The sequence below is a fragment of the Chanos chanos genome, chromosome 4 (assembly GCF_902362185.1).
Source record: "Chanos chanos chromosome 4, fChaCha1.1, whole genome shotgun sequence".
Lineage (NCBI taxonomy): Eukaryota > Metazoa > Chordata > Actinopteri > Gonorynchiformes > Chanidae > Chanos > Chanos chanos.
In genome coordinates this window covers 44,316,298-44,330,627 of record NC_044498.1, presented here as the reverse complement: position 1 = coordinate 44,330,627, position 14,330 = coordinate 44,316,298, and the positions used below count along the sequence as shown (strand labels likewise).

At 40.8% G+C, this 14,330-nt stretch overlaps 2 protein-coding genes across 6 annotated transcripts in view; one reads left to right on the top strand and one right to left on the bottom strand.

Annotated features, from left to right (window-relative positions):
- Positions 1-940: 940 nt before the first annotated feature.
- atl1 (atlastin GTPase 1) lies at positions 941-7,489 on the bottom strand. 2 transcript variants are annotated; one of them, XM_030771537.1, is made up of 14 exons: positions 7,456-7,489; positions 4,590-4,840; positions 4,266-4,400; positions 4,063-4,167; positions 3,883-3,933; positions 3,651-3,707; positions 3,415-3,507; positions 3,155-3,293; positions 2,899-3,026; positions 2,569-2,625; positions 2,368-2,439; positions 1,627-2,058; positions 1,390-1,404; positions 941-1,051 (listed from the first exon to the last, which is right to left on the bottom strand). In XM_030771537.1, exons 1-14 carry the CDS (start codon positions 7,487-7,489, stop codon positions 941-943), a joined length of 1,680 nt encoding a protein of 559 aa, XP_030627397.1. The 2 variants fall into 2 exon arrangements, with proteins under 2 accessions (XP_030627397.1, XP_030627398.1); XM_030771538.1 differs by lacking the exon at positions 1,390-1,404.
- Positions 7,490-8,858: 1,369 nt separating this feature from the next.
- The window catches only part of map4k5 (mitogen-activated protein kinase kinase kinase kinase 5), a 38,816-nt gene continuing 33,344 nt past the window's right edge, over positions 8,859-14,330 (top strand). For all 4 annotated transcript variants that reach the window (XM_030770364.1, XM_030770363.1, XM_030770361.1 and 1 more), the window contains exons 1-2: positions 8,859-9,021; positions 10,096-10,358. In XM_030770364.1, the coding sequence (XP_030626224.1) occupies positions 10,251-10,358 (108 nt within the window). In that variant the 5' untranslated portion in view covers positions 8,859-9,021; positions 10,096-10,250. The remainder of the gene's footprint in view (positions 9,022-10,095; positions 10,359-14,330) is intronic.

Here is a 14,330-nt window from a genome sequence, read left to right as displayed (position 1 = left end):
CTTGCCAGTATGCAGAATGTGTGTGGACCTTTCTTAATTAGAACTTAAGAGAACATCCTCATTTTAGGGCCCATCAACCACATGGCTATTGTTTCGCCTTAATAATGTAACTGAGTACTCTGAGAGACAGCACATACGACGCACTAAGACGAGACAAGCACAAGCCCCGTGTTACACTCATATTAGATTGGATCTAGGCTCATAGCTAGCCAGAAACAGAACACCAGCGTATACTGGACACCACCAAAGTTTCGAACATGCTTTTGAAAAGCTGTATCCTTGGGTTATCTAAGTTTTACAGAGATATTATCTTTTCGACACATAATAGTTTATTTCCCTTTATAAATAGCAGTGAACTCAATAAACAAGACACCCATTACAAAAAAAAATGAATCAACGGTTATCCCGTATTTACTGTTAATCATCCTAAACAACCATTACAGTGTCGTCCTAAGACTTCCTGGCCCGTCCTTAACCCCGGCCTTCGGTAAGGAATCTGATCCTGTTACCCTTCAATGCATACTATATACAGATGTTAGAAACAGAACGGTGTGAAGTCTATGTAAACAGATATGATGATGAAGCATGATTTCCACCGAAGCCTGACTCCCGTTCGGAGAGAGAGAGAGAGAGAGAACTGTGGCCATGGTGTCAGGGTAAGTCACATTTGCTGCTGTTTTAGCTTTACAGAAGAGAATGCATCGTAGACAGAAGCAGCCCAAAGCCAGAAGTGCTCCTGGGTTCAGTATCCCTACTCTTCTCCTTTTTTTTTTTAACCCCCTCTATCTTTCACCATCCCTCTTTCTGTTTCCCCACGCCTTTTCATCTATTCCTCTTGTCTTTCTATGTCCGTCACGTGTCCTAAAGTGATCCCTAAACCCTTGCCGTGCCGTTGCCTGTGTGTGTGTGTATATATAAGGGTGAGTGTGTGTATGTGAGGTCAGTTCCTCTTCCTCTCTTGTTCATTGGGTGTGTCAGCATGGGCCCCGGGAAAGGCGTGGCTGTAGAGTTGCCTGTGATTGGCAGCAACATTGTAGAGCTTGTAGAGAGCCTGAGAAAATTCAAACACAGTCATTGGCTACTTAGCCTTCTGGGACCATGGCCCAACCTTCTGTAAAATATGTGAGTGATGCATTTGTTGAGAAGTGAGACAAAGATTCTGATTTAAACTTGTGTGTGTCGCTCTCTTCAAACCTCATGATTTAACATTCTGCCGGCACAGTGTTGTGCTGATACAGCATGGAGCACAACTTAACCACAACAAAATATTTCAGGACTATAAAACGTCACAGGCTTAAATGGCAGTCCCCGTCCTAAGAAAACTCTGACTCACATTAGACATGCCCTGATAATGATGACAGCCAAAATACCATCCTATTGTAAACTTACCTCATTTGTGCTTCCCTACAGCAAAGCAGAGAGAGAGAGAGAGAGAGAGAGACAGAGAAAACAAGGGATGTTTAACCATAATTCTAAAAATCTTAAAAAAACAAAAAGATTCATCAACAACATTGATGCACAGTGCTGGACTGTAACGAAGCAGAGATTTCTCTCTCTCTTTTTAGTGCATGTTTGCGTGCAGACACTGCTTATTTGCGTATTTACGCGAGTCCAATCAAACCTCACCTGGTCCCACAAAGCTCCGGCTACCTGGTCAATGACCACGCCCAGCTCACGGTACTCGCCCGAGTAGCGGATGTATGCCCACGTACAGAGCGTGATGAGTGCCAGGCCCAGTATCATATTACACACGCTGGCGATCACGTCCACGCCCACGAAACCTGTGATGCCCGCGGCCACGTACATGACGAAGATGACCACGAAGAGTGTGGCAGGCGTGCGCGCGGCGTGGAAGATGTTCTTGGAGTCGTTGTGCTTGATGTACTGGACGAAAAGCTCGTCCACCTCCGCCTCTAACTGCTGCAGGTAACGTCGGCTGAACTCCTCGCCGCCCATCTTCTTCGTGTTGCGGAATACGGCCAGCGCCTCCTCACGGATCTCGCCGTGCCGCGCCTGCAGCTCGCTGGGCGCTAGGAAGGGTCGGTCACCCCCGCTCACCTAAAGAGAGAGAGAAAAAACAGATTGAAAAGAGGTACAAAATGCTCTTGGGATTATTAGTCAGATTTGTGCCCGGCATATAAGGAGGTTAAAGATATCTCGACACATTTCGCTGTTATGATGAGGCTTCGAAGCCATAACTACATATCTAATAGAGGAATACATATTAAATATATAGTATATATGAAATAACCTGTAGTTATTTGCTTTGTAATATATCATAGGATCACAGTGCACAGTGGAAAACCTCTGAAAAATGACATATGACAGACAGCACATTAAGCAACAGTTTGCCCCCTCCCCTCTCACCGCTTCCATTTTCTTGTTGTACAGGTCTTTAGCTGCAGCTACAGCTGCCAGGTTATTGGCCTCAGCTGTGGCCTTAAGACAAACAAAAAAAAGGGCAAGGTCACAAATCTCATACACGACGCTCTCAAAATCCTACAGCAAAGAGATGTCACTAATTGGTGCATTACATACAGCACAGAGACATTAGGGATGCAATGGTACCTGTAACATAGACTTTGGATGTGGCAGTTCCTCCCCCTGGTATATCTTTATGTATGCCTGGAAATAACCATATACGTTTTTCTGAGTTGGATTTGAGTTGTTGTCAGCTGAGAAATATCCTTTAAGACAGTGCATGATTTTGTATGTTGAAATTTTCCATTCAGAAGCAATACTCTCTCTCTCTCTTGCAAACTAAGATTGAAAACGTACATTGTAAATTCCAAGAATTTTGCCATTAGTCTTTTAACAATAGTAGGACCTTCAAACTAAAAATCTCATGTATAAGACAATTTTACATACAAACTCTTCTCAACCAGGTAAGATTCTAACCTTGAAATACTCAAGCAGACCTCTGCAGGTGATGTTGCTACCGTTAATTTCTTTCACATCCAGGTTTTTTGGACTGAGCAGCCACGTAACCAGAACGTTCAGATTATCAAGGAACTCCTTGTCAATCTCTGGAAAAAGAAAAATATATCCTTCTAGTCAGGATATTTTTTCATACATTGTTTTGGGTGAGATTACCAGGTAACCTGTTTTGTCTTGGTGTGTGTGTGTGTGTGTGTGTGTGTATCTGTATTTGAACCTTTGAGTCTGCCATCAAAATGGGGGTTGGTGGCCACCTTGAGGCCCGGATGTGGCATGAGGAAGCATGAGATGTTGGTGAAGCAGGAGTGGATGTGTTTCCTCACATTCTGCAGCTCCTCGTGTTGGTTCTCTGAGATCTACACACAATAAGCCAGAGTAACACACGCTGCACCATCACAAAATGCCATTAGAAAATCCAGATTGTGGCCACACTTTCCACGTGTAACGTCATCAGATAGAATCTAAGAGGGTATTCACCTTTAATCGTTTCTCAAGGAACTTCATCCCTCCGTCCTGGCCATAAGGGAATTCATATGGAAAACTCCAGTCTCGAACCAGAAATATCATGGACTGCAAAGGATGAGGAGGGGTCAAATCATGACTTTAGAAACTGGAAATATCAGCATTCCCTGACTATTCACAGATTATGGGAGAAAGTTTTGAAGTAATAAAGCTGATACATGAAATGAGAGAACTGTAAACTGAATAAGAACCTGGAAAGGTTTCAGGAAAGTCTCTTCCATGGCTAGCCTTCCATACTCTGTGAAGAGCTAAGAAAAGCAAAGACACATGGAGAAATATAAATGTTTATGCAATCCATTCACTTTTCTAGAAAGCGGGTGCAAATGGAGGGGCCATCAGCCAGAATGCTGTAATATGTTTGAGTGCATATTCTAAACTTCCTGTATGACTCTCTGTACATGAAAGCAGAATAACGACGAATACCTGCAGGTGCTGAAGGTCATCTTCCTGAACATTCTGTGATATGTTATACACCTGAAAGAAAGATGTACAAAAGAAGTCAGGATTTATTTAGAAACATAACCTGGTGTATTCTTCACTTCATACCTTCTAATGTGCTGTGGAAAGAATGTACTGGTGTTGTTGTAGAGGATGCAGCTTTACCTGCATGGAACTTATCATGGTGCTCAGAGCAAACACAGTTGCTGAATCCCTTAGGGTCGATTGGCTGTCAAATGTCCCTTGTGTGTCCATGAGCAACACTGCCACCTTGTGGACAGGATGGGAGACACGTGTTGAATTATGAAGTTACAGATTGTCTTTTTTCCCCCCCTCATACCGTACAGCTTTCACTGGCCAAGTTTTACCTTCCGTCCATCTGGTTTGTCCACCAGGAAAACTTCACTCCAGATTTGAATTCCAGTAGTCTCACGTTCAGACCCTCCTCTCCAGGAGAAGCCAGTGAGAGGTTCATCTGGGTCTCCAAGCCAGCTATCAGAAGCCTGTACAGGGTTATTCATACAAATTTTTCTCTCTGACAAGCAAAGTTTGTTTCTACCACGTTCATAGTAGTAAATCTTGAGACAAGGGCAAAAACAGTATCCAAAAACTAGTTATGAAGACTCTTGAAGAGGCTTTAAGGCTGTGGACTCAAGCCCTAACATAGTAATCAGTGACTGATCGATTCTCACCTGGTTGTACATGAAACGAAGCATGAAATCCATGAGGAAGGACTTGCCCTTCCGGAAAGCTCCAGCGACGGAGATGGCCACCACCTCCCGATCCCTCACCTCCTCTGCCAACAGGATGCGGCTCAATGCTACTTCATCAAGCTCAAAGGAGTGGTCATCTTTGACAACCAGCACCTGAATAGGTCGCGCCCTTCCATCAGGCTCCTCCTCCTCGGAACTCCAGTCATAAACATTCTTATCTGCAAAGGACCCTGGGAAAGCATTTTGAGAGGTTAAGGGACATACACAGGACTAAGGAAGGCAGGCTAGACAGAGTATTGCTTTACTCTCACTATCATTCTTATCCATCCATTTAATATCCATTCATTTAACAGGAGGATGAGGGAGAATGTGAAAATGAAGCTGAAACAATAAATAATGTTTGTGTTCACATGAAGAAAATGTAAGTGTTTCTCCCTCAGAATGAATCTTACAGATTTTCTCTTACTCAAAATTTATTTAAAGTTAATTTCTCAAATCAATGCAAGATTTAGGAAATAGTTTGGATGATTAAAAGGTTGGTTCCAGTTGAAATGTTAATTATTTCAAATGACATTTTTAAATACGTTCACAAAAGTGACAGCTTGAGTGTATTATTGAAACTGCTATGTAAGTATGCATCTACTCATAACAGGTTAGTGCCAAACGAAATAAACCAGTGTGTGAGTGTGACACTGAAGATCAGAGGAACCGTACAAAACCATGCATAAGTTCTTGTTGTATGTGTTTATCTCATACAAAGTTAATGGCCTCTACTTTTAAAAAATATATATGTACAGATATAGATATAGGTAGAGATATAGATAGAGATGTAGATATAGATATAGATATAGATATAGATATAGATAAATATATGTTATTCATTCAGAAAAAACACCACATTAACTATACTCACTAGTGTGAGAGATTTCATGCACTTATGAAAAACAAACAGCAGAAGTTAGGTGTGAGTCAAAAATGACAGATTAATGTCTTCATGTCAGCATGACTGGCTTGTTAAGCATGGTTAGACAATAGTATGACTTTATGGACCAGTTATTGATCAGCAAACATTAGCACACTGCTAATGTAGCATGTCGGGCCTGATAATGAGTCATGAAAATCAGCTGCTCCTGTCACACATGAGTGAGAGCCACATGGGAGTGTTAGGAGAGTGTTTGAGGGAGTGTTGAGAGTGTGTTGGGAGAGCATTAGGATGCATTTTCCAGGCAATGACTCAGTTTACATGCTCTCTTTCTCTCTCTTAGCCTGGGCAGGCCCACAAAAGGCTACAGTACATATGCAAGACAGAGAAAGCGAAAGCAAAAGATGAAAAAATTAAGTTACGGTGCTGTTTTTACATTTCATAATCAGTTACTTTTCTTTTTACTTGTGACATTGGTTCATCCTCCCAGAAAACAAGCATCTGGGAGCAGAGGAGTCACAACTGATATTTAAGAACATGGACTATATGGAACAGCAGACAATTCACAATGAGAATAAACCAAATAAGAACAAGGGTGAAAAGACAGGCCTAACTATTCATAGAGTCAACTCAGCTATGACCAGTGTAGAAGTGTATGAAATCCTTAAGGTGTCACTTTTAGCCTTAGTTCATAGAGGGCCAGTTCCAACATTTTCATGAGTTTAGCCTAAAGTGATTAGTACCCCATCAAGACTAATAAGAGTACAAAGATCCAGGAGCATTAAAATTCATGCAGAATGGGGAACAATGTAAATTATTTATGTTTAAGTCGTCCTGTCTCACTCTCTCTTTCCTATCCTCACACAAACCTCAACCTAGCCCTATAAAAGGAAGAAAAGAAATTCTCTCTCTCTCTCTCTCTCTCTCTCTCTCTCACACACACACACACACATGCATGCACATACACATATATCCATTTCCTGGCCAAGCCTAAACTAATAGGCACAGCAATTGATTGTGCTCTCTTTTCTGCTTTCTATGAAGAACACAGGAAATATACACACAAACACTGAAACAAACACAGACAACAGTGAGAGCATCCTTTGACATCTCATTTACTGTAGTCTGATACAACAACCCAGCTCTGCTTTAACTAGGTCAATGCCTGATTCTTAGATTAACAAGCAATAAATAAACTTCAGTCTCCCCACCTCAAACACCAATTCTTTTTCTGATACAATGCATATCTTTTAGGCTATTTGGTGTAACAGTGCCTTCTGTGTAACAATTTGTGCGAAGCATTATGAAACCACTGGAATGACAATATATTTAGATACACATCATGTGACAGCGTACCGCTGTGCTAGTGTTATGTGAACAAATAACGGATGAATATGCACGGTCTTTCACGGGCATGTAAGAAGACGTGTATTTGGTGCAGATCGTTAATCTCATTTACTACCCTACGTTACCTCGCCTCGACAGAATTTCGACGTACAGCACATCTAATTTCATATGTCAGAAAGAATCATTTACCTCTAAATGATTTTCCATTCAAAATGCTCACCTAAAGTGAACTGTCATTACGCCCACTGAAGTAGTCTAATATCACAATCTAAGGCAGTTTATGAAAGCCATCACACACTGGCCTGTGTCTGGAATACACAGCCTTTATTATTGTCTCAGCAGGGCTGTGGTCCAGCCCAATGCTGCGGTGGATGAAGGTACGAAAGGAATGTTGCGGGGGTGATTCTAAAACAAACACCAGAATATCGTTCACGCTACTTTCATCCATGCATGGCTGCTTCGTCACGACAAGACATACGATCCTGTCAACAGTATTTCCCAGAACCTCAAAAACAAACAAATAGCCTGTACTACACCCTTCATTATCTCAAAGCATTCTATGAAACGGTCACTCACCCCAGCTGTCTCTGTCTTTGCGATTTCGGGCCATAATGCCGTTGGATGTTTGCTTCAACCCACTGTTAACCTGTGAGGCTTTAGTGGTGTTGGTTCCTAATCAACAATCATGAAGCCAGGAACTCTCCCCACCGAGGATGCTCAGATCCAGCGGAGGACGAAAGCCTCATTTTCATGTGAGATGAAAGTGCAGTACAAAAATAGACCTCTAGGGGTTACTGTTGAAAAATATTGTGGATTGTCTTTGAATGGCACATTTTATTTCTTTTTTTACCATATATTTTTAATAAATAACTTTATATGGTATTAAATTTGTTCATGACAAGTGGCTTCCATATGGTGAAATCCGTTCAAAAAGGACATGACATGTAGGTTAAGTGAATGACAACACGTTCATCAACTTAATTGTCCGATAATGAAGTAAGACAGCAACTTTGGCTGTTATCACCGGAAACCCTGACCTCCCTGTCACTGTTTTCTGTAACAATGACAATAGAGAAATGTCATTCTGTCGAGAATGTATGGACTTGTTGTTCGGCAGTATGCGGATCACAGTAATGAATATATAAATGAATAATAAATGAATAATAAAAAGTATTATTGGTGGTAATGGCTGCAAAAAAAAAAAATCTTGAGTTTCCTCCTAAAGGTCGGTCCAGTCTTAAATAGCTCATGAGGTAATCTGTGTATTTATGAAAATGTCAAACATAGGCTGTAATAGCCAAGACAATTAGCTACAAGCAACATCATCAAAGCAATATGCACATTATAGTGCCACATTTACACAACAAATAAGTTTGGTTGTAATTATGAGAATCGCAATCGAATGGGTTTAAATACGGATGGTTTTATCGGACATTTAACCAAAATCCATATTAATACCCATACCTAAAATGCTCAAAATATGGCCCAAGAAAATGCTGCTGTGTAATGCTCAGTAGATGGCACTAGTTGTATACTGTAACAGCGAGCACACAGTCAATTGTGCCTACAGTCAGACTGCTTAGTCTTTGTACTACTTTGTACTGGGTTTGACGCAGAAACCCTCGTCATTCAGATTTTTTTATGTATAACTGTGGCTGGGCAAGACTCATCGTCGATATTATCCAAACAGGTTATAGCACTACCTAGTTAAATCTGAGGACTAACCCTTACGATATCGCGGTAGATACAAGTTAAGCCGTTTGACCAGACAGTCGTCGCATAACTGTTTATACACACAGTAAAAGGTAGGTTATATAATTGGTCGTTTAAATGTGACTGTTTTTTTCCTTTTCAAAGTGACGTTTTATCACAATAAACTGCAAAGTTATCTTTGCAGAAACTGTCAAGAGGAAGTGACATGAATGTCAACGTCGCATCTAGGCGGAGAGTGAACAGTAGCGAAGTGACTAGCATAGCGTAGCATTTGACTCGTAGTTGGGACGTGAAAGAAGTTTCGACCGTACCAAAGAAAGTCCACGGAAGACTTGCAAAGTTTCGGAATTTGACGCAAAATTAATATGAGTTTTTGAAAAGGAAGTCCAGTTTGATAGCAGGTTCGAGCGGATTCATTTATTTTATAAGGTAATTTTTCAACAAATTTATATTATTTGTAAAAATTCTAGGTTTGCCATGCAGCTAGATAGTTTTGTCGTTTCTCTGATGGGTTAACCTTAGTTGCTGTGCTGTTGCCGCACGTTAGCATTGCTATTTAATTAGATAGAGTAGCAAGTAGAATCGCTGGGTAGGATATTGTTACATTAGGGGCTACGAAACCACAAATTAGATGGCTCACTATAAGTGTTGCAGTAAATTATCCTTTTTATTAACATCAGCTAAATAGATCACGTGAAACTAGACATTTTACACGGTGCTGACAATGTATTTTTAAAATGACACGTGTTGTAAAAAAAAAGCAAGGATGTGTTGTCGGTCACAAACGGCTTATAATATTAACGGTAGGATGGCTAATGAGGTTAGCTGACATTAGCCACGGTACGTGTATTCGTGGTTAACTCCGGCGTTAGCGTTAACCATGGTTACCTAACCTATACTGGTAATGTTAGCTGTTCAGATTATACGCTTGTCGTTGCAAACAAAACAAAACAAAGACTGATGCATGTCGGTAGATAAGATTTAACATACTTAACATTAACAAAAGTAATTGGAGATTTATAGACTGACAGTTCACTTGTCCGAATGCCTTCTGTTGTTTAGTGACCCATCTTCGTCAACCTTTTACTTTACTTGCAAACCAACCTCATGGTTTTAGTAGGATAGCAGTTCGAGTTGTAAGATCAGGTATTTTTTGCTAACAAGCGATGTTATGGAATGTAAAACTTTATCAGACTCAGTGAAACAATGAAATGTAGGTAAGCAATCCTCCCAAACCTGTCAGACAGTGAACTTTTGTAAGCTTTATCACTTGCTGATTGTTCGTGAATCCTGGTGATTTTTTTTAAATTTTTCAGCCAACAAATCATAATTGATCAATAAACAGAAATGACTGAGACAGTGTTTACATGTATGTGTTATGTCAAAGCCAACAGACGTTGCAGCCACTTGGTTGCTAGATATGGTAGCTTTTGGGCTACATGGTTTGTTTATCCAAACGAGAGAAGATTGTGTTCACTGACATTCACTTTTTTTCTGCAGCAGGAAATGGATCAAAAGCCATATTTGGAAGTTGAAGACCTTTTGCAGTAACCAGACAGCCAAAATCCACTCAGATACTAGTGCCTGGTCTTAAGACTCTGCCCTTTCACAGACTAGTATTTGTGGTAAATGTGAAAAATAAGAGCTAGCACGTTACAATGGATTCCTTTTCCCGGCCCAGTGGTGAAATTCAAAGGAGAAACCCACAGCATGACTTTGAACTTATTCAGCGGGTTGGGAGCGGCACGTATGGAGACGTGTACAAGGTATTTTGTCACTCATCAAGTGTACTTAAAGATTTATTGAGATTGATCAATCAGTGCTTATTCCTAATAGGTGACAAACTACTGTTTTTTGGATTTGGTCTCCTATTTGCTGTAACTTACCCAGCGTCAGTGGTGTATATGTTCATTCCAGCATTGGTATTGTGCATGGCTGGGTTTTTTTGGGGCTTTGTAATATAAGAAAGTATGTATTTTTCCATGGGTGTCTTTACTAAATCACAGTTAAACCAACTTTCAGTCAGACAGTTATGATTCATTCTTAATAAATTTTAATGTAGGCCACACCCCCTATAAGTCACATGGCTGTTTACTCATACAGAACGTCTTGTCAATAGTGGTGAGTTTTCGTTGTGTTACGTAGATCAATAAAACTGGTTTTTCCCCTTTGCGGAGTTCCTTTCTCTAAAATGCCTAGGCACAGGTTAATATGCCCTATAAACTCTGTGTTAGTTTATTTGTTGTTCAGCTATTTAGATAGGTCAGTGTAAAACCAGTGGACACACATCAAAGTGATCTTTCCGACAACCGTTTGTTCTGGTCCTCAGTTAAATATGCTATTTTTAATAGAAGACAAACTGGTTAAGTTTTCTGGCATTGTTTTGTTTCCATTTTTAACATTGGGAAAAATGGATATTTGCACTTTTATGTTTGGATAAAGAATCATTGAAAGTAAATCAATACAGAGAGTGAAACATTAGTGAGTGAAACATTAGTGAGTGTATAATGGCTCATATGCCTTCATCCTTTCTGTCATACACTTTTAGTACTATTTAGACACTGTTCCCTCTAAAGTCATGGACTGGAGGAACCAGAGACTTTATGTAGGAAGGTGAGTCACTCACATCACAAAGCATGCTGTAGTTAGTCCATTTGCTGAGTCAACTGTGTGTCCCTTCGATCAACGGTTCTCAAATGGGGAGCGCAGTGGTGTTTTGCGACAGAATTTGTACAAAATGTGAAAAAAAAGGAAGAAAGAAAACATTTGTCATCAAGTAACCAAACAGCGTGATTCTGAATGAATCTGCTGCTAATATATCACTTCAAGTCATTTACAATCCAAAAACAGAAAAAAACTCTGCACAACACAACGTAGGTTAATCCCATCACAAAACTCACAAAACTGTTGCTACTGTTGCTATCTGCTGTCACTTCTGTCATTACATCCCTGCAATCAACTTGGCTTCTCAGTTAGAATATCAGCTACTGTGAACTTTCCTTACATCGACATAGGTCTAGCATAGCAAAAGGTTAATAGTAAGGAAAGCTTAGGGTTGGGGAGGTTACGTCTAGGCTATAAGACAATAAGGAAAAGGGGTGATGGTTGAAATACGGTCAGCCAAGTGTGGCTGATGCTCAGTAATGGAGTAAAAAAGCTACCGTCCCACGTAAATATTGTCCGTTTCAAGACAGTTACAGAGTAATAGACTAAGCTTAGGAAAAAAGCCTCGTCAGAAAAAATCGTCTGTGGACAGCCAGGTCAGGTGTCTGCATGAGCTGTAAGCATTCTGCTAAATGTCCCTGTATGACTGTATGTGTAGCATCGGTAGAACAAAATTTTGTTTGTTTCTCTTACACATAGTTTCTAAAAAAAAAAAAAAGGGGGGGGGGGGTATATGTCTGACAAAGTCTCAGAGGAAGGGAGTGCACAAGCGAGAATGAGGACCACTGCAATAGATTATAGCTCCTCAGTAACTATTTGAACATTGCGCATTGTATTTGTGAAAATGTGTCTTACACAGGCATGTTTGTTACCCTCCATATAGGCAAGGTGTTTGAATGTCCCGGTTTGTATTTTATGTCTTACGATCTAAACAGGCAGTTTTGTTTAATTTACTCTGTTTGAAATTTGGGAGTGACTGATTACTCATACAATCAAGGCTATAAATGTCATTCTTGTTTATTGGAGTTACTGCCTCTTATTAATGTCACATTTAACCTGCGGTCATCATTGCTGCATTCATGAGTCCTCCCTCTCGGGAGGCATTAAAGATTAAAGATTTACCATCTTTGTCTTATTAAATAGTATTTCTTTTTTTTCTCTCTCTCTCTCTTTGTCTCTCTGTGTGAGAGAGAGAGAGAGACAGAGGGAAAAGGAGAGAGCAAGAGAAAGAGGGAGGACTTCTCATAATTGGTGCATTTGGCTCAGTTTGTTTTCTGGAAGTTTTGGCAAGTGGTGTCAGCCATATTTGGTGTTAGAGAGATCACAGTGATAAACACAGTACAGACAGTCATTCAGCTCCTGATAGAGGTCAGACACAGGGTTGTTTTTTGGAAGTTCAGCTGTTAACTAAGTCTTAGGTCCCTTTCATTCTTTAGAAATGTTAAAGATAAATGTAGTGAAGCAGCATCATTACAAATGACCAAACTATCCACTGGTTTTACACAGGAGAGTGTTTACAGTTTGATGGGTTAAGGGATCTTATGTAATGCTGCCCTGCTCCTGTCACATTCTAGCTTTAGGGATTGGTGGATTTAACTGGCTCTCTGGATGTTCCTGGAAAACTGGTGAAAGTGGCAGAGTTTTCCATTCATCCGCCCGAAGATTTCCCCTCTCTCTCTCTCTCTCTCTCTCTCCCTCTCTCTCTCTCTCTCTCTCTCTCTCTCTCTCTCTCTCAGTGTGAGTGTGTGTGAGCTAAAGAGGAATGACACGGTTACTGTTATTGTTTGGTGGATGTATTTCCTCTCACCCTCAGTTGAATCTGTTCCAGTTGAGTTGTACCAGGAGCTGTAATTCACATGGTACATTATGAGTTCGCCTCTGGAGTCATTAACCAGAGACTTCAGGGTTGATTTTTATTTTTTATATTTTATTTTTGTTGAAGCCCTTCACTAACAACTCTTGAAGTGGGCCTGATTCAAGCCTCAGTCATACTAAGATCCTTCAGCTCAGTCTCAGTAATAAAAGAGAACTGCCATTTGGTCACATTGTTTTATCGTATGTGAAATGAGAAAAACAAGTGGCCCACCAGACCCACAGACTCAGCAAGTTCCGTGGCTGCACCTCAATAATACCACGTTGATCCGGGGCCAGGGGGGGGCCGTGCCGTGTCTGTGTGGGAGAATGAATGCGCGAAGAGGTCACTGTAAGGTAGTGCCAGGCATGAGAGAGCTGTGTGTGTGTGTGTGTGTGTGTGTGTGTGTGTGTGTGTGTGTGTGAGAGTGTGTGTGTGTATGACATCGCTCATTTTTTCCATTTTCCTGCCTGAGTCACGAAGAAAACCCAGGATAAGAGAGCATCAAAGCCCTGAACCAATGGCACGGCTGGGCAGTCTCCTCTCTTCTCTCCCTCAGTTCTTTCCATCTACTGCTTCCCATTACTGTCTCCTGCTGTGCCCTGCTGGCTACAATGTCCTGTTGCTTGGAACTTTTATAGCGTGTATTGTCACCATGTGTTGGTGGTAGGCTAATGATTTTTTTTTGTTGTTGTTGTTGTTGTTTTGACTGTCTTCTGACTGTCGGTCTTTGCCCTTGCCTGACATATACTTTATCTTCTCATACTTTTTATTGGTATAACAGAGATAGAGGACGCCTGGCCGTTGTACTACTGTTTCGGTTTGACAGCCTTAGAGTAACACTCACTGCTATCAGTTTAAATGACCTCAATAAGAGAGCAGACAGGTTTCAGCCTCTGTCTAGTGAAGCGTGCATAGATGTACCTAATGTTTGCAATGTTAGGAAGGCCTCAGTTTGTTTTCTGTATCTCTTCATAAGAGATACTTTGCATATCCTGTCTGTCGTGGTACAGGTTGTTTTTTTTTTGTTTTTTTCGACTTGATTTGAATAACATGTGTCTGTCTCATACAGGTTAAGAAGTAGAACTCTGAGCTCAGGAACTGTATTGAGGCCACAAGCAGCATTAAGTAACCTCTGAGTTCTCTCTCCAGATGGGCAGTTCACACGCTGTGAATGACAAGAGTTAGTGAAAGAGAGAGAAAGAGCGAGTGAGTGGAAGAA

Coding starts and splice junctions, on each gene's coding strand:
- atl1 (XM_030771537.1), bottom strand. CDS start 7,489: ATGGCCCGAAATCGCAAAGACAGAGACAGCTGGG. Junction 4,168..4,265: donor ACAAACCAGATGGACGGAAG/GTAAAACTTGGC, acceptor CCTGTCCACAAG/GTGGCAGTGTTGCTCATGGA. Junction 3,934..4,062: donor CCATGATAAGTTCCATGCAG/GTAAAGCTGCAT, acceptor TCTTTCTTTCAG/GTGTATAACATATCACAGAA.